The 21,580-nt window shown below is 43.2% G+C and overlaps 1 protein-coding gene across 3 annotated transcripts in view; it reads right to left on the bottom strand.

The window, feature by feature from the left end:
- LOC125460536 (copine-9-like) overlaps nt 1–21,580 on the bottom strand; it is a 428,858-nt gene that overhangs the window by 13,323 nt on the left and 393,955 nt on the right. For all 3 annotated transcript variants that reach the window (XM_059649788.1, XM_059649789.1, XM_048548086.2), the window contains 3 exons: nt 13,038–13,165; nt 11,530–11,632; nt 8,734–8,791 (listed from right to left, as the gene is read on the bottom strand). In XM_059649788.1, coding sequence (XP_059505771.1) covers nt 8,734–8,791; nt 11,530–11,632; nt 13,038–13,165 — 289 coding nt within the window. The remainder of the gene's footprint in view (nt 1–8,733; nt 8,792–11,529; nt 11,633–13,037; nt 13,166–21,580) is intronic.

The following is a 21,580-nucleotide window of genomic DNA, read 5'->3' on the forward strand; positions in this document are numbered from 1 at the left end:
CCTTGTTCGCTCCACACTGCCCTCCAACCCCACCACACCCGACACCTTCCCCTGCAACCGCAGGAAATGCTACACTTGCCCCCACACCTCCTCCCTCACCCCTATCCCAGGCCCCAAGATGACATTCCACATTAAGCAGAGGTTCACCTGCACATCTGCCAATGTGGTATACTGCATCCACTGTACCCGGTGTGGCTTCCTCTACATTGGGGAAACCAAGCGGAGGCTTGGAGACCGCTTTGCAGAACACGTCCGCTCAGTTCGCAACAAACAACTGCACCTCCCAGTCGCAAACCATTTCCACTCCCCCTCCCATTCTTTAGATGACATGTCCATCATGGGCCTCCTGCAGTGCCACAATGATGCCACCCAAAGGTTGCAGGAACAGCAACTCATATTCCGCCTGGGAACCCTGCAGCCTAATGGTATCAATGTGGACTTCACCAGTTTCAAAATCTCCCCTCCCCCCACCGCATCCCTAAACCAGCCCAGTTCGTCCCCTCCCCCCACTGCACCACACAAACAGCCCAGCTCTTCCCCTCCCCCCACTGCATCCCAAAACCAGTTCAAGCTGTCTCTGCCTCCCTAACCGGTTCTTCCTCTCACCCATCCCTTCCTCCCACCCCTAGCCGCACCCCCATCTACCTACTAACCTCATCCCACCTCCTTGACCTGTCCGTCTTCCCTGGACTGACCTATCCCCTCCCTACCTCCCCACCTATACTCTCCTCTCCACCTATCTTCTTTACTCCCCATCTTCGGTCCGCCTCCCCCTCTCTCCCTATTTATTTCAGAACCCTCACCCCATCCCCCTCTCTGATGAAGGGTCTAGGCCCGAAACGTCAGCTTTTGTGCTCCTGAGATGCTGCTTGGCCTGCTGTGTTCATCCAGCCTCACATTTTATTATCTTGGCCTTTTACCTTTCCTATTTCTTTTTTCTACCTGATTCTATCTGTTGATCTTTCAAGATAAGATCATTGCTCAATGTTGTACCAATGATCTTTTAATTAACAGAACCATACTATCTTTTCCAAGCTTTTGTCATTCCTAAAACTCAAACACCCTTCGATGTTCAGGTCCCAGAGCCTTTGTTACCTTGCAATTATGGTTATTAAGTCATAAATATTTTTTTCTCCCTGTGTTGACATTTTGTTTTAATTGCCATACACATTCAGATACAGAGACTTTAACTGTGTCATTGAGCATCTTTTTCACTCTCCTACTGCATCTGTTGGTGCAACCTGAAGTTTCAATGCTATGTCCTTTCTGGTAACCGCTGGTAATCATTATCCAAAGACTATCCAGCTCTATCACCTGGTAGTTTCCTTTCAAATTGCTATAACACCCCTCACATGACCTTTCTCCCTCCACCATTTAGTTTAAAGCCTTCTCTTCAGTTCTACTTTTACAATTTGCCAGAAAGCTGGTCTAGAATGTTTTAGGAGAAGCCAGTCTCAATGGTTCCCACTTTCCTAGTACTTCTATCAATCCTAATGCCAATGAATTGAAATTGTGTACAAATTGCTTGAGGTGACAAACTGCAAAATCTTTGTGGACCAACCATTATTGAATGGTACTAGACCTAAATATAATGAAATATTAAAGTGAAAGCAGTTTAAACATTCCTTTTAATATGAAATTCTCCAAGAAAAATATGCACCAGAGCATGAAGCTTTTTAAAAATGTGTTTGAAAGAAGCAAGTTTTTATTTGCAATTTTTACCTTATTTAGAAATGAATATAAAACAAATTCCCCATCTAGACATGAGGGATTTAAATTCAGAAGGCCTCAGGTGTTCTAGTTGACTACTAATGTATTTATTTTTAACTCTCTTATAGATTTTTATACTTGAACAACTGAATATTTTAGTGTACGCCAACATTACATTGAAATGTGAGCAATAGAGTGTTAGTTGAAGGATTTATTTATTATTCAGAAATCAGCACTAAGGGCTCAACATTCTCATATTTAATGCAATTCTATCACTATCCATGGGCAAAGTCTTCGTCAAAACTTGCTTCCAAAACCACACCCCATTCCTCAGTGACTGCCTCTGGCTCAGACACACCCCCCGTGGATTCCCAACTGAAGTTTCATCCTTCGTATTTTGAATCCACCCAGGATCACAGGTACAACGCTCCTCAGACAGCTATTTTCTCTGCATCCTGAGATCCACACTCAGTGCTATGCACTGCCATCCACACGCCTTGACCTCTCCCTCCATCAGCACTGCTTTATGCTGTCCTGTGCCTCCCCATCCCCGTTTCACTTCACTCTCTGACTCATTCAACGTTCTAACAAGAAACAAAAACTGAAATTGCTGGAAAATCTCAGCAGGTCTGGCAGCATCTGAGGAGAGAAAATTGAGTTAGTTTCGAGTCCAGTGATCTTTTCTTAGTTCTGAAAAAGACTTGAGACATTAGCTCGGCTTTTTATCCCCATAGATGCTGAAAACCTGTTGAATTTCTCCAGCAATTTCTGTTCTTGGTTTGCAAAAACCATCTGGTTCACCATATTCTTCCAGGAAAGAACTCTAAGATCCTTAACCAGCCTGAGTTACATGTGGCTCCAGACCCACAGTGATATGACTGGTTCCCAGTGCCCTCTGAAATTACCTAGCAACCTACAAAGTTGTATTCAAGAAGGTATCTTGCTCCCAGCATCTCATGGCATTTACTGAAGGACAACAAATGCTAGATGTGCGAATGATGTTCCCATCTCGTGATGAATGAAAGAAAGACATTTTGAATGGGAAAGAATGTGTCACACTGGATTTGCTACTTAGCAATTAAAAAGTAGCATCAAACATAGCAATGCTGATGGAGAACAAATTCCATACAGACTAACAACAACAGATGGCAAAGCAAACATCATTACGAGTTACCCAGTGACACCAGGAAGATAACGCTGGGATGAAAGCCTTTTGGGGGAATAACAACACACACAGCTGGTGTAAATGGAAACCATCCAGGAAAATTTGCTCTGGGGTATCAATCAGCTGGTTAACTCAGTTCCTGCCTAATATGCCACATTATGATGTTTCTTTTGGCAGCAAGTTTGAATATTGTGTGTGAATCTCCGCGCTCAAAACCCATCGAATGTGCTCATCAGAGTTCATCAGCATCAAAGCAGCAGGTTACGGAGATGATGTGAATCAGTGATGCTTTGTAAATGAGAATAATTCATGCTGAAATTTTTTTTGTCTTATCAAGGTCTTGGGCCCTGTCTTTTTCTCATCTTTTCAGCATCTTCGTTCTTAGCAAAGCAACAAGTGCATCACATTGGCAAGAGCCTGACAATGGAGCCTGGTGTAATCAGGGAGTTTCAATCTAATTTGAATATCAAGCAATTGAAAAGGATCAAAATTAAAAATGTTTGCAGTCTTCTCACTTTCTTATTTTGTGAATGTCCTTTTCTGGCTCTCCCCACCCTTTGTTGGGATATGATTCCAGTACCTTAGGTGCTCTCAGATACTTTGTGAAAGTTAATAACAAATATGCTTTCTGATGTCAACATGTTACAGTAATTTTTTTCACCACGAGCGAGGTAGCAGGTGAACTTAATCCTACGACAACAGACATACATACACTGACTTTCAAGAAGGCAAACATGAGGAGAATTTCTGTAGAGTTGACTCCCGGGTGGGGTAGCTCCCCCAATCTTGGTATCATCTGCAAAATTGCAAATCAGACTGCCTACATTCTCCTCAAAATCAATTATATACATTACAAACAACAGGGACCCCAGCACTGATTCCTCCAGAACACCCACCGGTCACAGATCTCCAGTTAGAAAAAAAACACTCTTTCACTGCTACTCTCTGTCTTCTATGTCCAAGCGAGTTCTGTATCCATCTTACCAGCTCACTCTGGATCCCTTGTGACTTCACATTCTGTATCAGCCTGTAATGAGGGACTTTGTCAATGTTTACTAGCTCCACCCAACTGTGTCCAAAACAGAACAGCAATAACAGACTGAGTGGAGACCATGCAATTATAGATTATTCTTACGAGGTTGTAAGTTAATTAGAGTCCAGTATGAGTTATAAATCAAGCCTGAGCCATAGGAGTCTGCTGTAAGGCAGCCAGATTGTTTACCCTTTTTCAAAACAAATGCACAAAATTGACAAGCAAAAAACAGCAGCTTGTCCATTTTGAAGAGATAACTGTCTCCAAAATACTCCAGCAGTTCCAGGCTGGGAGCCATCAATTCTAATGAGACCGTCTAATAATCATTGGTATTGGAGGGAAAGTTTCCAGCTGATTATATTTTCTCCTCTGAGGAAAGAAATATTCTGCACAGAAGATGTGCTTCCAGGCTGATACTCAACAAGGATGGCATATGTGTATTTGTGTGCAGTTCCAAACTAAATGTGGAAAGTTAAGTGAGGAGTTAGTACCTAGGCAATAATGGTTAGAGGGTTGAGAAATTTACAATGAGAATTGGAAGTGAGGCAAATTAATGGAGATACAAATGATATTTATGGGCAGTGAAGTTTATACCGTGGATTAGAAAGATAAAGGAGCCATGAAGAGATAAAGGCATATGAAGAGTAAGAGTGAGAAGTAGTGCTGAGCAGCTGGACCAGATTACATTGAGTACAGACTGTTAAATAATATAGAATGAACTAAAGAAATAGGAACAGCAGTAAGGCTGTTCCACTCCTCAAGCCTGCTCACTATTCAATAGGATCATGGCAGATCTGCCACTCCTCACTTCCATTTTCCTACCCTGTTCGATAACTTCTTATTCCCCTATGATGAAGAATCTATCCATCTCAACCTTAAACACACATGAGGACTCTGTCCCCACAGCTTTCTGTGGCAACGAGATACAAAGTCTCAGCTTTGTAAGAGAAGAAATTCCTCCTTATCTCAGTCTTAAATTGGCGCTCCTCTATTCTGAAACTAAACTTCAGTGAGTGAGCATTTTGGAAAAAGGTTAAGGATAGTGCAGAAATTAAGTGTCTGTACTGGAATAAGCTTGATTTCAATGTCTTTAGACAGGATTTGGCAAACGTAGATTAGAAGCAGAGATAGTAGGAACTGCCGATGCTGGAGAATCTAAGATAACAAGGTGTAGAGCTGGATGAACACAGCAAGCCAAGCAGCATCAGCGGAGCAGGAAAGCTGACGTTTTGGATCTGGACCCTTTTTCTGCTTTGGGAGGCAAGGGAGGAGATTGCTGAGTTCATGGTGGAAATAGCTAATACTTCGCTGGCCACAAGTGAAGTATTGGAGGAAAGCTAATATGATTCCTTTTTTATAAGAAGGGCAGCAGGGATAGGTCATTATAATTATAATTATAATTGATGTCAATGGTAGGGAATTATTAGAAAAAACTCAGAAGGACAGGATTAATCAATATTTGGAAAGGTAGGGTTTGATCAGAGATATTCTATGTGGATTTATTAGAGGGAGATCCTGTCTGACTAATTTAATTGAGCTTATTGAAAAGGTGACTAAATATATTGAGGGTAGTGCAGTGGATGTGGATAATGTGGATTTCTGCAAGGCATTTGATGAGGTTCCACATGGAAGGCTGGTCCAAAAGGTGCGAACCCATGGGATCTAAGGCAAATTGGCAAACTGGATCTAAAACTGGCTTATAAATAGGACACAAAGGGTGATGGTTGAGGGTTGTTTATGTAATTGGAAGCCTGTAGTCAGTGATGTACCACAGGGTTCAATGCTGGGACCCTGGCTGTTTGTTATTTGCACTAACGATTGTAAAGTGTAATTAGTAAGCTTTCAGATGACACAAAAATTGTTGGTGTTGTGGAAAGTCTTAGGCTACAGTTGGATAGTCATCAGCTGCTAAGTTGGGTACAGAAATGGCAGATGGAAATTTATCCCGGTAAGTGGGCCAAAGTGTCTGTTTTTGTGCTGTACAACTCTATGACTCTATGTTTATTCTTTTTGTCAGTTCCCTCACCACTCAGTCTAGCAATATCCTTTGGGACTCGACCAGTAGAACTGCTGCCAAGCCACTTTTGGACATTGAAATCCTCCCCTCAGCGTACACGTGACAGTGTTGCCACCCTCAATTAAATGCGAATGGTTTGCGATATTGTGGATCCTTTTCTACTTGGAAGACAAGGGTGTTATTTTTATGCCCCCATGGGTTGATATACACCAAAATTACATGGAGTTTTGTGGAAAGCTTTTTCTTGACCTCTGCAGCTGGCGCCAGAAAACTCTACAGGCCCATTGGCAACCAGTCGATGCTGGTCTGACTTATAGCTGGGTGCCTGCCTGAGTTTTGATTTTGTAAGTTGCACCCCAATTCCTCAGGGACTTCTAGACAACATTCCTTGTAATCTGCCCCACCAAGCCAGCGTAATTACATAGGCTGTGTGCACAAATTGTCACCGTTAAGTATGCAATACGTGTTGGCAATAAATAGATTGGAGGCATTGTGCACTTGGGTGAAGAGGTTGTGCTCAGCAAAAGAAAAAGTTTGCACCCACGTCTCACGAACAATTAAAAACAAAGACGAGAGCAAATTTCTCCTCATCTAATTAAAAACCAAAAGAGCTGCGGACGCTGTAAATCGGAAACAGAAACAAAGTGCCTGAAAAAGTTCAGAGATAATGGGAACTGCAGATGCTGGAGAATCCGAGATAATAAAGTGTGGAGCTGGATGAACACAGCAGGCCCAGCAGCATCTCAGGAGCACAAAAGCTGACGTTTTGGGCCTAGGCCCTTCATCAGAGCTTGCCTGAAAAAGGTCAGCAGGTCTGGCAACATATGAGAGGGAAAAAACAGAGTTAATGTTTCGGGTCCAGTGACCTTTCTTCAGAACTGATAGTGGCTGGGAAAGCATCAGTTTATATGCAGAAAGTAGGGAGGTGGGTGGTGTAGGGAGTAAACAAGAGGATAAAACCCAAAGAGAGAGAAAGACAGTTGGACAGACAAAGGAGTTGCTAACGCTCAGGCTGGGAGGGTGAATAGTTGTTAATGGCGACTGTTAGTGACTAACAACAGAGGGTGTGTCATGGTAGACAGCAGTCAAGAATGCCCTTGACCGCATCTCTTGCGTTTCCCGTAACTCATCCCTCACACACCCTCCCCGCTATAACAACAAAGACAAAATCCCCCTCATCCTCATGTACCACCCCACCAACCTCCAGATTCAATGCACCATCCTCTGCCGCTTCCGCCACCTGAAATCTGACCCCACTACCAAATACATATTTCCCTCCTCACGCTTATCGGCCTTCCAGAGGGACCACTCCCTCTGACTCCCTCATTCAGTCCAGACTCCTCTCCAGCTCCACCTCACCTGGCACTTTTCCCTGCAACCTCAGGAAGTGCTACACCTGCCCCTACACCTCCTCCCTCACCCCATCCCAGGCCCCAAGGAAACCTTCCACATTAAACAGATGTTCAGCTGCACATCTGTTAATGTGGTATACTGTATCCGCTGTTCCCGATGTGGCCTCCTCTACACTGTAACACTTACACTTGGTTCATGACAAACAACTGTACCTCCCAGTCATGAGTCACTTCAACTCCCCCTCCCACTCCCTGGACAACATGCCCATCCTGGGCCTCCTCAAGTGCCACAACGATGCCACCTGACGGTTGCAGGAACAGCACTTCATATTTCGCTTGGGAACCCTGCAGCCCAATGGTCTCAATGTGGACTTAACAAACTTCAAAATCTCCCCTTCCCCGACCGCATCCCAAAACCAGTCCAGCTCGTCCCCGCATCGTTGGCCTGTCTGTCTTTTCTCCCACTGACCTGCTGTTCCCACCTCACTGACCAACCCCCACCACCACCTCCTACCTACAGCCTCATCCCTGCCTCCTTGACCTGTCCGTCTTCCTTCAACTGACCAACCCCCATCCCAACTCCCTACCTACACTCATCTTTACTGGATCCATCCCCGCCTCCTTGACCTGTCCGTCTTCACTCCACCTATCTGCTCCTTTATCCACCTTCTAGCTGCCTCCCCCTCCTCTCTATTTACCTCAGAGTCCCCTTCCCCTCCCCTATTTCTGAAGAAGTGTTCAGACCCAAAACGTCAACTTTCCTGCTCCTCTGATGCTGCTTGGCCTGTTGTGTTCATCCAGCTCTACACCTTGTTATCTTCAGCCTCAGCAGTTCCTACTGTCTCTGTGTGTAATGGTGGGCTATGTGTTTTTTTTCTCCTCATCTATTTTGTCTAATTATCTCATGAATTTGAGGCAGCTCACCACTACCTTCTCAAGGGCAACTAGGGATGGGCAATGAATGCTGGTCCATCCAGTAATGCTCGCAGCCCATGAGTGAATAAAAATAATTGTTCTATCAAATCATGCTGTAATGTTTCTCCTTCAATTATTGAATGGAAAGTCAGGAAGGTTCCGTGCTCCTGCCTGATTTGCACACTCGATGATGTGGAATTTCACTTGCACTGTTCCAAAAAGCAAGTTAGAGAGGTGTGGCACTTAATCCTGGAGATTGGATAGTGAAATGCTTGTCTAATAGTAGCTTTATAGGTGAAATGTCCTCCACAAAACTAACTTCCTTCAAAGGATTTTTGATGAATGGGTGATTCCATGATAACTCCTCCAAAATGATCCTGACAGCTAGTTTCAATACACCTTGGAAAAGTCATCTGAAACCTCTGCCAAACAAGTGCTGGCTAATTTGATGTCCTTTGCATACCGATTTGAATCAATCCAGTCAGCCTGTGACATTTTTTGTAGGGATTTCCAAATCTAGTAATATTGAAGAAATACCCACCATCAAACTCTGCAGGTCCCACTCCAACGATAATTATTGACATTGGAAGGACTGAGGCCTGTTTAAAGGAAACAGAAGGTGTGGCAGTTCAATTGATTCAAGCTCACACAGCATTCTCATGCAAAACTAGTGTGCTACTAGAAAGTGAATCAATCCTTTAAAATCAATTTTTCTTTAAATTAATGTTTGTTCTAGAACGATTTTAAATTAAAAGAAGGGATCTAATATTGAAGACCTTTTTTTAGCTATGCAGATGACTCAATGAATGACATGATTACATTTTCATTCTAATACATACTATACTGCAGCCGCTGAAAACATTATACATATGAGCTTCTCCTGTTGAATGTGGGAAATCAGAAACAGTTCAAAAGTCCCTTACAACTAGATGTTCAGAAACTGTGTCCAATTGCAGCACCTGTCAGATTGCATGGATCAGTTGGAGCAGGAGTTTGACACAGTACAGTTGGACACATTTGGCAGAAAGCATTACAGACAGCAGTTTTGTTGATGTGATCACACCAAAAATTCAGGCATAAAAGTGACCACTGGAAGGGGTCTCTAACAAGTGTACCATTTTGGGTACTGTTTGCAAGCGTTGCCTAAGAGGGGAAGGTGACAGCAGCAGGTGGAATGGTGGCACCACAGCTGGCTTTATTGTACAGCAGGGAGGGTCAAAGTGTAGTAGACCAATAGTAATAGGGGACACTATAGTCAGGAGCTCAGGCATTTCTGTGGCTGCAAAACAGCCTCCAGGAGAGTCAAGGATGTATCTGTGTGGCCACGGGACGTTCTCTGAAAGGAGGGAAAGCAGCCAGAAGTTGTGGTACATGTCGGCATGAATGACATGGGCTGGAAGAGTGAAAAGGCCCTGCACGAGGAGTTCGGGGAATTAGTTTGTAACTTGGAAAAACAAGAGCTCTAGGGTTATAATCTCAAGTTTACTCAATGTGTCACGTGTCGGTGAGGCTTACAATAGAAAGATAATACAGTTAAATACGTGGATAAAGAGCTGGTATAGGAGGATGGCCTTCACATATGTGGGCCACTGGGATGTCTTCTGACGAAAATTAAAATTATAGGGGCAGATGAAGGGTTAAATCTTACAGTGATCAGCAGGATGATGTACTGATTTATGGAGTGTTACAATAATCAATAGAATGCTGTACCTTAATAGAATGAAGTGCTTGAGCATAGGTCAAGGGGGTGTAAAACAAAGGTAGGACACCTAGGTTAGCTATTAATGGCAGCTTAATCAGGTTAATTAAAGCATGTAACATAGAACTAAGGACTAGCATGATGTAATGGGGTCAACCCGAGGTGAAGGACCATTGTGGCAGCTGTAGTAATAAATAAGAATCTTGGATACAGGCACAAGATGGCTTCTCGATGTAAATTAGCAACAAAATGGCTTCTAGGCTGCGAACTTTAATAATTCTGCTAGAGCTACATAAATCACTAACCCTCAGACTGCTGCAAAGGAAGACAGTAGACAATGCGCCTTTCAGAATACAGCAGTAACCTGATAAGATAGAGGAGTACTAACCGCTCTAACTGACCTTCGAGTGCAGGTGCAATGGCTCTCTGTCATGAGATAGAAATGATCTAAGTGTGGTGACATAAGTTGTTTACCAATTAATACCATTGGGCATGCTGATAATTTGAAGAAAATAGGTTAGCAAAAAGGTATAAAAAATGACGAGCCCCAAGGATCAGGGGCAATCGGGAAACCATTTTCTGATTGTCACATCTTTTGTTTGCAAATAAAAGTTTAACTTCCTGAAGAATTCTCCACTATGCTTCCGGGGTGGCTGGGTCCTGTATAAGAAGGACTGATTCACCTAAAATGGAGGGGCACTAATACACTGGCAGGGAGGTTTGCTATTGTCATTTTGAAGGGTTTAAACTAGTGTGGTAGGAGATTGTCACAAGACACAGTGGGACAAAGATATGTTGGAGGCATGTGCAGAGAAATAGCAGATGGAGTTTAATCCAGGCAAATATGAGGTGATGCATTTTGAACAGTCTAATGCAGGAGCAAGTTATACAGTAAATTGCAGGGCCCTCAGAGAAGCATCAGCTTGCAGAGGGATCTAGGCATATAGCTCCACAGTTCCCCGAAAATGGCAACACAAGTGAATAAGGTGGTTGAGAAGGCATATGGCATGCTTGCCTTCATCATTTAGGCAATGAGTATAAAAATTGGCAAGTCATGTTGCAGCTGTGTAGAAATTTTGATAAGCCACATTTGGAATATTGTGAACAGACTAGTTGCCACCAGAAGGATGTGGAGGCTTTGGAGAGGGGATAGAAACGGTTCACCAGGTATTACACATGAGGAGAGATTGGAAAAACTTGATTTGTTTTCACATGAAGGCTGAGGGGCAACCAGATAAAAGTTTACAAAATTGAGGGACATGGATAGAATGGGTAGCTGGAGTTTCTGTTCCCAGGATAGAAATATCAATTAATCAGGGAACACAGGTTTAAGGCAAAAGGAAGAAAGTTGAAAGGAGATGTAAGGGGCACCTTTTTTTTGACACAGATGATAGTTAGTGCCTGGAATGCGCTGCCAAAGAAACTGGTAGAAGCAAATACAATACCAATGTTTAAGAGATACTTTGGCAGACCCATGAAAGGTAGAGAGGGATAAGGATCGTGTTAAGGAAAAAGATTTTTCGTTTATAAAGTTGTCCTGTGTCAGCACAGTCTTGGTGGGCTAAAGGGTCTGTTCCTGTGCTGTACTGTTCTTTTTCTTCTTTATTTGTATCTATTTCCCTAATACTTAGTACTTACATTAACAATGGCTTCTTTAGTCTGTACCATATCCGAGATCACCCCATCTGTGATAATCAACAGCACAAAATACTGAGAGCCGTCGGTCACAGGTGCTGCACACCTACAACATAAATGCATGCAGTTTAGAGCAAGTTAACTCATCACCAGATTGCCAATGGCAACTATTTGGCATTTAACCTCTATTGAAACAGAATGAATGCTGTGTCCAGAAACATCAGAAAGTTGACAGGCATGTTGGATTCTTTGCAAATAATGCAAAGGGTAGTCTACAAGGGCCTTTTGGGTTTTGTCTTGAATAACATTAGTTTGGGAATCACCATTCACCAAAGTGTTGATTATTCATTAAAAGGAGTTGACTAGATTGCATGTTTTAGATGCATCCATGAAAGGGTGACCTGAAGCGGTAGAGCAGATCCGGAGGTAAATGGTCTGACAGATGATTGCTTCAATGCTGGGATTGCCTGCTCTGGTAGGAACTGGGTGACTACTACCAGCTCATGTGGCCCAGAATAATCTGTAAAGAGAGGAATAATAGACTGACAAATACTGGTGGTGCAGTGATAGTATCCTTACCTTTGAGTCAGGTAGGCCTAGGTTCAAGAGCCATCTGCTCCAGAGCTGTGTAATAACATCTCTGAACAGGTTGATTAGAAAATAGTTTACAGGATAAAAGGTACTGGTACATTGTGTTCATGATCAATAGTAAATACTTGAAATTATTACATAGCTTCCAATTGGAAATGGTTAAAGTCTTCAGATTGAAACTTATATTATTGCAGTACAGTAATAATGGACTAGCATTGGTCACAAAAGTGCTTTTTAAAAAACATTTTGTACATTTATGAGATGGACAGTCCTTTCAGCTCTTCTCCAGAGAAGTGTCCAGCATCACTTTTAGTGTGATCAAACAGAGGTCAATTAAGGCACAATATCAGCACTACCTCCCAGCTACAGGATATGATTCTTGACAAATCATCTTGATAATCCACCATCAAGTCCATGGCATTCATTTAGAGCTTTTAAATGGCCATCACACGGCCTTCCATTCACTGATTCCATCTATACTTCTCACTGCCTTAGAAAGGCGGCCAACATCATCAAAGACCCTTCTATTCTGGTTATAATCTCTTCCAACCTCTTTTGTCGGATAGAAGGTGCAAAAGCTTAAACACACTTTCCAACAGGTTCAAGAACAGCTTCTTCCGAGCTGTTATTAGTGTTCTGAATGGACCATTCAAATTTTAAATGTAATGTTGATCTTGCCTTTTATGCTCCTTCTTTCTAGACCTAACTTTGTATTCCTCACCCTGTTCTATCACCCTAAGATCTGTGAATGGTCTGAGCTGCCTGTACCATGCGCAAAACAAAACTTTTCACAGAATCCAGGTACATATGACAATAATAAATCAAATCAAGTCAAATGAAAACACATTTAAGACAAAAAGTAGATTTCAACCATATAAATGGAGTACATTAGGATCAAAAGATGAGGTTTCCTTCCCAACCTGGCAACCTGGTTGATGACTGGGGCAAAGTTGGTTGGTCCATATAGTTGTACTCTACGCAAACTCTGGTAATATCCCTCCAAAACTCCATCAATTCCATTGCAGTTTGGGTTCTCAGGATCTGCATTCTGAAGGAAGACAGGACAGTCACTTTAAGACAGCAACTATAAGAATCCCAAATTTACAGCACCCTCACAGTAAACATGATACAGTTTACCAGCACTGTTTGTTGGATTCAGGAATATTGTCGGCACTATGTATATTTGGTTGAAGGGGAAAAGGTGGATACTGGGAAGCCAGATGAGTCTGAACATTTTGAGGAAATTTGGGCAGGTTCCTTAACACCCATGTATTCCGACCTCCTTAATTTTCCAAATTTTATTGCATCTAATTGAGCCAACTTGCCTTTGAGAAGGGTCAAGGAAATCCCCCTAGAACTTAACGATTGCTCTGAGTCTTGGATTCTTGGATGGAATGATTGTTAAATGTCCAGCATCTAAAACCTTGTGAGTCCTGTCTGTTGGGGAATCTGTGAACAGATGGCTCATTGTGCTGTATAAACTCAAGGGTGAAATATATGTTGGTTTGTTTTGTAACAAATTGCTTGCATACCAAAACCAAAGTTTATGCACTTTTTTGAATTCATTTGTGGGATATGGCATCGCTGGCTGGCAAGTATTTATCACCCCATCCCTAGTTGCCCTTGAGAAAGTGGTGGTGAACTGCCTTCCTGAATAGCTGCTTGAAACCTTATTCAGGTCATGAATAAAGTTTCAGGGTTACAGGAGTATACCGGCAGGCAGGAAGGTGGTTTGAAGTGTGTCTACTTCAACACCAGGAGCATCCGGAATAAGGTGGGTGAACTTGCAGCATGGGTTGGTATGTGGGGCTTTGATGCTGTGCCCATTGTAGAGACATAGATAGAGCAAGGACAGGCATGGTTGTTGCAGGTTCCGGGGCTTAGATGTTTCAGTAAAATCAGGGAAGGTGGTAAAAGAGAGGGAGGTGTGGCATTGTTAGTCAAAGACAGTATCACGGTGGTCGAAAAGAAGTTTGATGAGGACACACCTACTGAGGTAATATGGGCTGAGGTTAGAAACAGAAAAGGAGAGGTCACCCTGGTGGGAGTTTTCTACAGGCCTCCAAAAATTTCCTGAGATGTAGAGAAAAGGATAGCAAAGATGATTCTGGATAGGAGCGAAAGAAACTGGGTAGTTGTTATGGGGGACTTTAACTTTCCAAATATTGACTAGTTCAAGTACATTAGATGGGTAGTTTTTGACCAATGTGTGCAGGAGGATTTCCTGATACAGCATGTAGGTAGGCCAACAAGAGGCGAGGCCAGATTGGATTTGGTACTGGGCAATGAACCAGGCTGGATAGTAGATTTGGAGGAAGGTAAGGACTTTGGTGATAGTGACCACAATTTGGTTACATTTACTTTGGCGATGGAAAGGGATTGGTACGGGAAAGGCAAGTATGAGGCGATTAGTGATAATGGAACTGCAGAGGCCGGAGAATCCAAGATAATAAAGTGTGAAGCTGGATGAACACAGCAGGCCAAGCAGAGGCTTGACCTGCTATGAGGCGATTAGGCAAGACTTAGGATGCATAGGATGGGGAAGGAAACTGCAGGGGCTAGGCACAATTGAAATGTGGAGCTTGTTCAAGGAACAGCTACTGTGTGTCCTTGATAAGTATGTACCTGTCAGGCAGGGAGGAAGAGGTCAAGCGAGGGGACCATGATTTACTCAAGCAGTTGAATCTCTTGTCAAAAGGAAGAAGGAGGCTTATGTAAAGATGAGGCATGAAGGCTCAGTTAGAGCATTTGAGAGTTACAAGTTAGCTAGGAAGGACCTGAAGAGAGAGCTAAGAAGAGCCAGGAGGAGACATGAGAAGTCTTTGGTAGGTAGGATCAAAGAAAACCCTAAAGCTTTCAACAGGTATAATGGGAACTGCAGATGCTGGAGAATCCAAGAATACAAAGTGTGGAGCTGGATGAACACAGCAGGCCAAGCAGCATCTCAGGAGCACAAAAGCTGATGTTTCGGGCCTAGACCTTTTATCAGAGAATGAAGGGTCTAGGCCCGAAACGTCAGCTTCTGTGCTCCTAAGATGCTGCTTGGCCTGCTGTGTTCATCCAGCTTCACACTTTCTTATCTTTCTACAGATATGTCAGGAATAAAAGAATGAAAAGAGTAAGATTAGGTTCGGTCAACATCAATAGTGGGAAGTTGTCTGTGGAGTCTGAAGACATAGGAGAGGCGCTAAATGAATATTTTTTGTCAGCATTCACAAAGCAAAAAGACAATGTTATTGAGGAGAATACTGAGATACAGCTATTAGACTAGACGGGATTGAGGTTCATAAGGAGGAGGTGTTAGCAATTCTGGAAAATGTGAAAATAGACAAGTCCCTGGGCCGGATGGGATTTATCCTGGGATTCTCTGGGACACTGGGAAGAAGATCGTAGAGCCTTTGGCTTTGGTCTTTATGTCATCATTGTCTACAGGACTAGTCCCAGAAGACTGGAGGATAGCAAATGTTGTCCCCTTGTTCAAGGAGGGGAGTAGAGACAAGCCTGGTAATTATAGACCAGTGAGCCTTACTTCGGTTGTGGGTACAGTGTTGGAGAGGATTATAAGAGATAGGATTTATAATCATCTAGAAAGGAATAATTTGATTGGGGTAGTCAACACGGTTTTGTGAAGGGTAGGTCATGCTTCACAAAACTTATTGAGTTCTTTGACAAGGTGATCAAACAGGTGGATGAGGGTAAAGTGGTTGATGTGGTGTATAATTGGTGAAAAGTCAGAAAGAAGGCAAGGAAGATGCACCTTCCTTCATATAAAGAATACATATTTGATTGCAAAAGGTTGGAGTCCACTGAAGTACAAGAATCATGTTTGAGGGTTGATATTCTGCAGATTCTGGAGATTGTAATACTTAAAGCTCACATGCAGTGTTACCCCTTGTGATAGCATTCAGACTAACAGCCTAAACAGTTATTTCCAGAATGCAAGTTTGGTTTGATATGGCTCTGGGGACCTGATCACAAACTCTATACCTTTGTCAATTTACTATCTTATTCTAGCCCACGTCAAATTTTGTGTGCTCACCAACACTATCCTCACTGAGCAATTTTGGCTCTACATTTCTAAATCTAATGTTTTCATCTTTGTGATTAAGGTAATCTCTTTTATATCTGTAATTTCTGAGAACTCTATAATTCCTACATAATGTCTTGTGGAATCAAAGGAACTATATAGCTTTCATTTGGGTAGGGTGTTTGGTCCAATCCTATCGTATTGCACCACTGCTCAAGAGGAATTTCTACTCCTGTTTCTCCAGGAAAGGCCTCGGAATAACTTTAAACGCAATGCAAAGACTGTCCTTCTTCCTATACAGCAGGGATTACCAAAATGGAGTTTGAGACCCCAAGCAGTGTCATCACCTGAAACTTTGGTGTTGTAAGCTCTGAAGCAACAATGCCTGCTGAAGACCTCTGACCAAGTTACAACAGCTATGGCCTCCTTCTAATGGGATCCTACTCTCATTGGCTCCCACTTCTACATCTCTCTTCCCACTCGCCTGCCTGCTGTTCTCACATAGCTGTTGCAATAATTCTCAAATCTCAGAAGGGGATAAAAGGCTTTGCACTGCTTTACAGCGTCTTTGAAAATTTTATTCAGGGTTCTGAGTGAATTCTAGGACAAGTGTGACTTTTCAAGAAATGCAGAATACAAATTACTCCAATTTCTCAAAATAAACCTCTTATCTCAGGACAGCCAAGCAACTCTATAATTTAGAATTCCGCATCATCTTGAAAATATGGCTTTTCATTAGTCCAAGGAAAGTATTTTGCTTTTTAACAGAAAGCTGGGTGGTGCAGTGTGCTCGAGCAATAGTTTAAGTGCTACAATTGTGAGAAGCAGACATCAAAGGTATACAGTATTGGAATTATTCTTTGAAGGCAAGAGATGACTTCACTGCAAAGACCATTAATTGCTCAAATGACTATTTGGAGACAAGAAAAGAGCAAACGAAAAGATGTCAGTTCTTGTGCCTAGCTAATCCTTGGGAGCGGGTTACTTAATTTGCAATAGAAATGTCATGAAGTGGCAAGAGGTCTAATTGCTCTAGAAGGTTTCAAGATGGTTAGTATAATTTCTAAGTGACATAGAGTGCTCTTTTGAGACCAGGAATAAAATATGATGCGGTAGAAATCTAAGTTAAATTTCATTCAAAATGTAGCTGTATTTTGGTTGACTGTGAATACTGGAAAATAACATTGTGTGTTAGAAGGGACTGCAGGTGAGATTTTTGGGGGCCTGACCAAAGTGAGCTATGGCAGGCTCTGTGATCAAAGCTTGGTGAGGCCTAGATTGTCATTGGGAGCAACTTGCTACATCTTTTAAGCATTTGCCAAGCAGTAAGACAAATTTCTTTACAGGCAGCCTGAGCTGCCACTTGAAGGGGTTTATTGTTAATTGCCTTATTAAAGCCACAACTTAACTTATTAGTATTCATGTTTCTATCTTCCCAAAAAGTAACAAACAAGCTAGACATCAAGAATTCTCAAACTGCAAGTCAGAGCAGGTACTTGGCAGCTTTCCTCTGATGAAGCGTCTAGGCCCGAAACGTCAGCTTTTGTGCTCCTGAGATGCTGCTTGGCCTGCTGTGTTCATCCAGCTTCACACTTTGTTAGCTTTGGTTTACTGCTGGCTGCGAACAGCCACCATGTTGCCCACCACTAAGCAGCGATCTACGGGCACCAAGTGTACCGTTCATTCAGGAACAGTGCATTCCAACAAGTCCCAACTCCTCAAGACTTCACACTTCTCTGATCCACTTGCAGAATGCTCACAAAAGACAGACCTGCATTGCAGGGTGCATCAGCAACTAAGCTTGAAAGGCTGCTGCAAAGACACTTTCTAGGTAGGGACAGGCACCCACCCAGTTCATGGACTAGATGAGGCTGCTTCTCAGGGCTGCTAATTTGTTCTCTTAGTGCCTACCGGCATGTTTGTACCATCTGTGCCCTGCCTAGTTGTGCCAAATTAACGCAGTCACACAGACAGCTTGCCTCACTGGCAGCAGGCCCCATTCAAGCAGATATATGCATTGTTGTCAGCAATATGCCACGGGCTGGACAGTGTATTGCCACATTTGGTATGGTTGCCTCATATGCCAAGGGCTGGGGATTGCGGCAAGGCGTGGACCAGAGGGCAGGTGCAGGCATATATAGTTGGCTTGGATGGGGACCTGGGGAGCTGAAGAGCCTATTGGATGCACAGGAAAGCCTATCAAGATTGGGATCTGGATATTTGGGGCCTCACCAATACAAAGGGGCAAAGTCTGGAAACCACTGGCCAAAGCCTTCCATCACGCTGAAATTCAAATTCCTACAGTGAGACGGAAAATGGTTGGTCTTGCATAGGTGGGTTAAATTTCTCTATGAGGAAGGCCAGGATGAGAGACCAATGAGAAGCCCTTTATACGGAAACAACATGACACTACACAGGATGCAGACCCTGGAGATCCTAACGTATAGGATGCGTGCTGCACGTGTCCCTGCTTCACAAGTTGGCGAGTACCTCACTCACACCACCTCCTTTGGATACAGAAGCTGTGGAAAGATTTGGGGGTGATGGTGTCAGTGTAGGCTATCGCTCCCTACGCACTTCGTTTATCTTGCATCCACTTGCTGCAGCAGTCTCTCAACACAGACATCTTTCCGTGTTACATCCTGTATGACATGAAGTTAGGCATAATACTGACGTAGTTACATTTGGGGCTACACAGCTTGGGAGCATCTCATGCAGCTTTACCTCATGTAAGAGAGGCCAGAACAGGAGCTAGCCCAGCTACATCAGCACAGCAACAACACAAGCAACACCATCAGCAGAACCAACTACCTATTTTTTCATTCGTAGAATGGATGGAGACCAACATTCAATTGGAAGGACTTCAGACCTCACAAGGTGGTGGGCAGTGTGGAGGAGCAGAGCGATCTTGGGGTTCATGTGCACAGTTCCCTGAAAGCTGCCACCCAGGTGGGTAGAGTTGTTAAGAAGGCGAATGGTGTGTTAGCTTTCATTAATAGGGGGATTGAGTTCAAGAGCCATAAAGTTATGGTCCGGCTATACAAAAGCCTGGTTCAGCCACATCTGGAGTATTGTGTCCAGTTCTGGTCACCTCATTACAGGAAAGATGTGGAAGCATTGGAAAAGGTGCAGAGGAGATTTACCAGGATGTTGCCTGGAATGGAGGGAAGGTCTTATGAGGAAAGGTCGAGAGGGCCTGGGTTTTTCTCTTTAGAACAACAAAGGATGAGAGGTGACTTGATAGAGGTGTACAAAATGATCAGAGGTATAGATAGAGTGGACAGCAAGAGACTTTTTCCGAGGCTGGAGGTAGCTATTACGAGGTACATAGTTTTAAAGTGAGTGGAGGTAAATATAGGGTATTCGTCAGAGGTAGGTTCTTTACTCAGAGTGGTAGGGGTGTGGAATGCATTGCCGGAGTCGGGAGTGGAGTCATCCTCATTAGGGGCATTTAGGCGGCTATTAGATAGGCATATGGATGATAGTATAAGGTAGGGGTGGAGGTTAGATAGATCTTAGATTTAGGGTAAAACTTTGGCACAACATCGTGGGTCAAAGGGCCTGTACTGTGCTGTACTGTTCTATGTTCTATGTTGTAAGGTCAAAGGCAGAAGATGATGTCTGTCAGTAAGTCTGTGATTTAGGCTGTCACTGCAGACAACTGCAATCTTCTGAACCAAGTCCTCCTTCCTGATGAAGCACTGGGCACACTCAATACCAGTAGCTGCTGAAATGTCTGTCACTGGAGTGTCGAAGTCCACCATTCCCGCTCCAGGTCTCTGTCTCTTCTTCTGCAAAGAGGCACGTGTGTTCATAACGGTTTGTGCAGAAAGGAGACCACCTCTGGAGGATAACTGTGAGGCACCTTTATGAGAGGTGAGTTGATGGTAAGTTTTGGCTGCACAGATGGGGATGTGAGGTGCGTCTGCAGAGTGATCCACAAAGGAGAGGAGCTACACAGTGCGTTATCCGGAGGGACTGCTCTGCAGACGAATGCTGTGAAAGTAAGACAATGAGATTTGGCACCTGAAAGTGTATGATCACTCACCTGTCATGCCCTCATGAGGAGCAGCATCCATTTGGTGCTTTGTCTCAAGGTTGAAGGGAACACGCCTCCGGATATTGACTCATTTAGTCACCTCCTTTTCTTCTTGTCCTTTTCCATTCTTAGGAAAGGTCAGCCACTGAAGCCCCTAAAACCCTAAGGGTAGGTGTCCAAGTAAGAATGGCCAGCAGCCATTCTAGGTTCCCTTTCTATTCCTATGAATGCAGCCTCCAAGGTCCAAGTGCTGCTGAACTCATTGAACACACATGACGGTCCTTTTTATTAGAAATCCTTTTGACTCATCTAGCATGACATCCTGACCACTCTCACTGATTGGGCAATCAGGAGGCAGGATGATGATAGTGCTGCTTTGGGAAAGACCCCAAACAAAATCCACTGAATTGTCAATCAGGATCCTGACTCTCAAATGTTCCTGGGTTTTGGTTACAGTCTAAGTTCTGAGTATTCCACCTTTGATACACGATATAATATGGTAATATTTTGTCAAGGTAATAGAACATTTGTGATGAGATCCACACAATAGTTTTGATCTCCCAATGTTAGGATGGACACAGATATATTTGAGAAAGAACAGGTAAATGAATAGTACATAATAACATATTTACAGCAATTTATCTCACAATGTAAGCCAAAATTAAACTGGACAAGATTCCTCAACGGCTATTAAAGCTAACTGAGATGCTACGCTGGCTGTAGACTGACTGCTTAGGCTATCTCTCAAACAACTGTGGCCAACCAGGGATTCTACCCCAACACAAACAGAAATTGCCAGAGAAACTTTGCAGGTCGAGCAGCTTCTGTGAGAAGAAAGCAGAATTAAAATGTTGAATCTGGCGTCCCTTGTTGCAGGTGTCATATGGAATTGTGAAGTTAAATCACGCATTCCAAGATGTTTGAGATAACAAGGTGTAGAGCTGGATGAACACAGCAGGCCAAACAGCATCAGAGGAGCAGGAAGGCTGACGTTTCAGGCCTTGACCCTTCTTCAGAAAGTGCAGGAAGAAGGGTCTAGGCCTGAAACGTCAGCCTTCCTACTCCTCTGATGCTGCTTGGCCTGCTGTGTTCCTCCAGCTCTACACTTTGTTATCTCAGATTCTCCAGCATCTGCAGTTCCTACCATCTCCCAAGATGTTTGGTGCTTTGGCCTACACTAGAAGATCTGACAAATCCATTTCAAGATAATGGGCAGCACTGTTAGACAAAATATATTAACAAACTAGCATTTTTAATTTCATTGCTAGTTTCTAAATATTTTGAATGCCTGCAATGGCAACGAACTGCATTTGTTTTAGACAGCTATCAAAGATACTATTCAGCAGAATAATGCCATGACTCTGTATTTGGATGATATTAACTTATTAATCTTTGAT

The sequence above is a fragment of the Stegostoma tigrinum genome, chromosome 11, assembly GCF_030684315.1.
Source record: "Stegostoma tigrinum isolate sSteTig4 chromosome 11, sSteTig4.hap1, whole genome shotgun sequence".
NCBI classification, from domain to species: domain Eukaryota; kingdom Metazoa; phylum Chordata; class Chondrichthyes; order Orectolobiformes; family Stegostomatidae; genus Stegostoma; species Stegostoma tigrinum.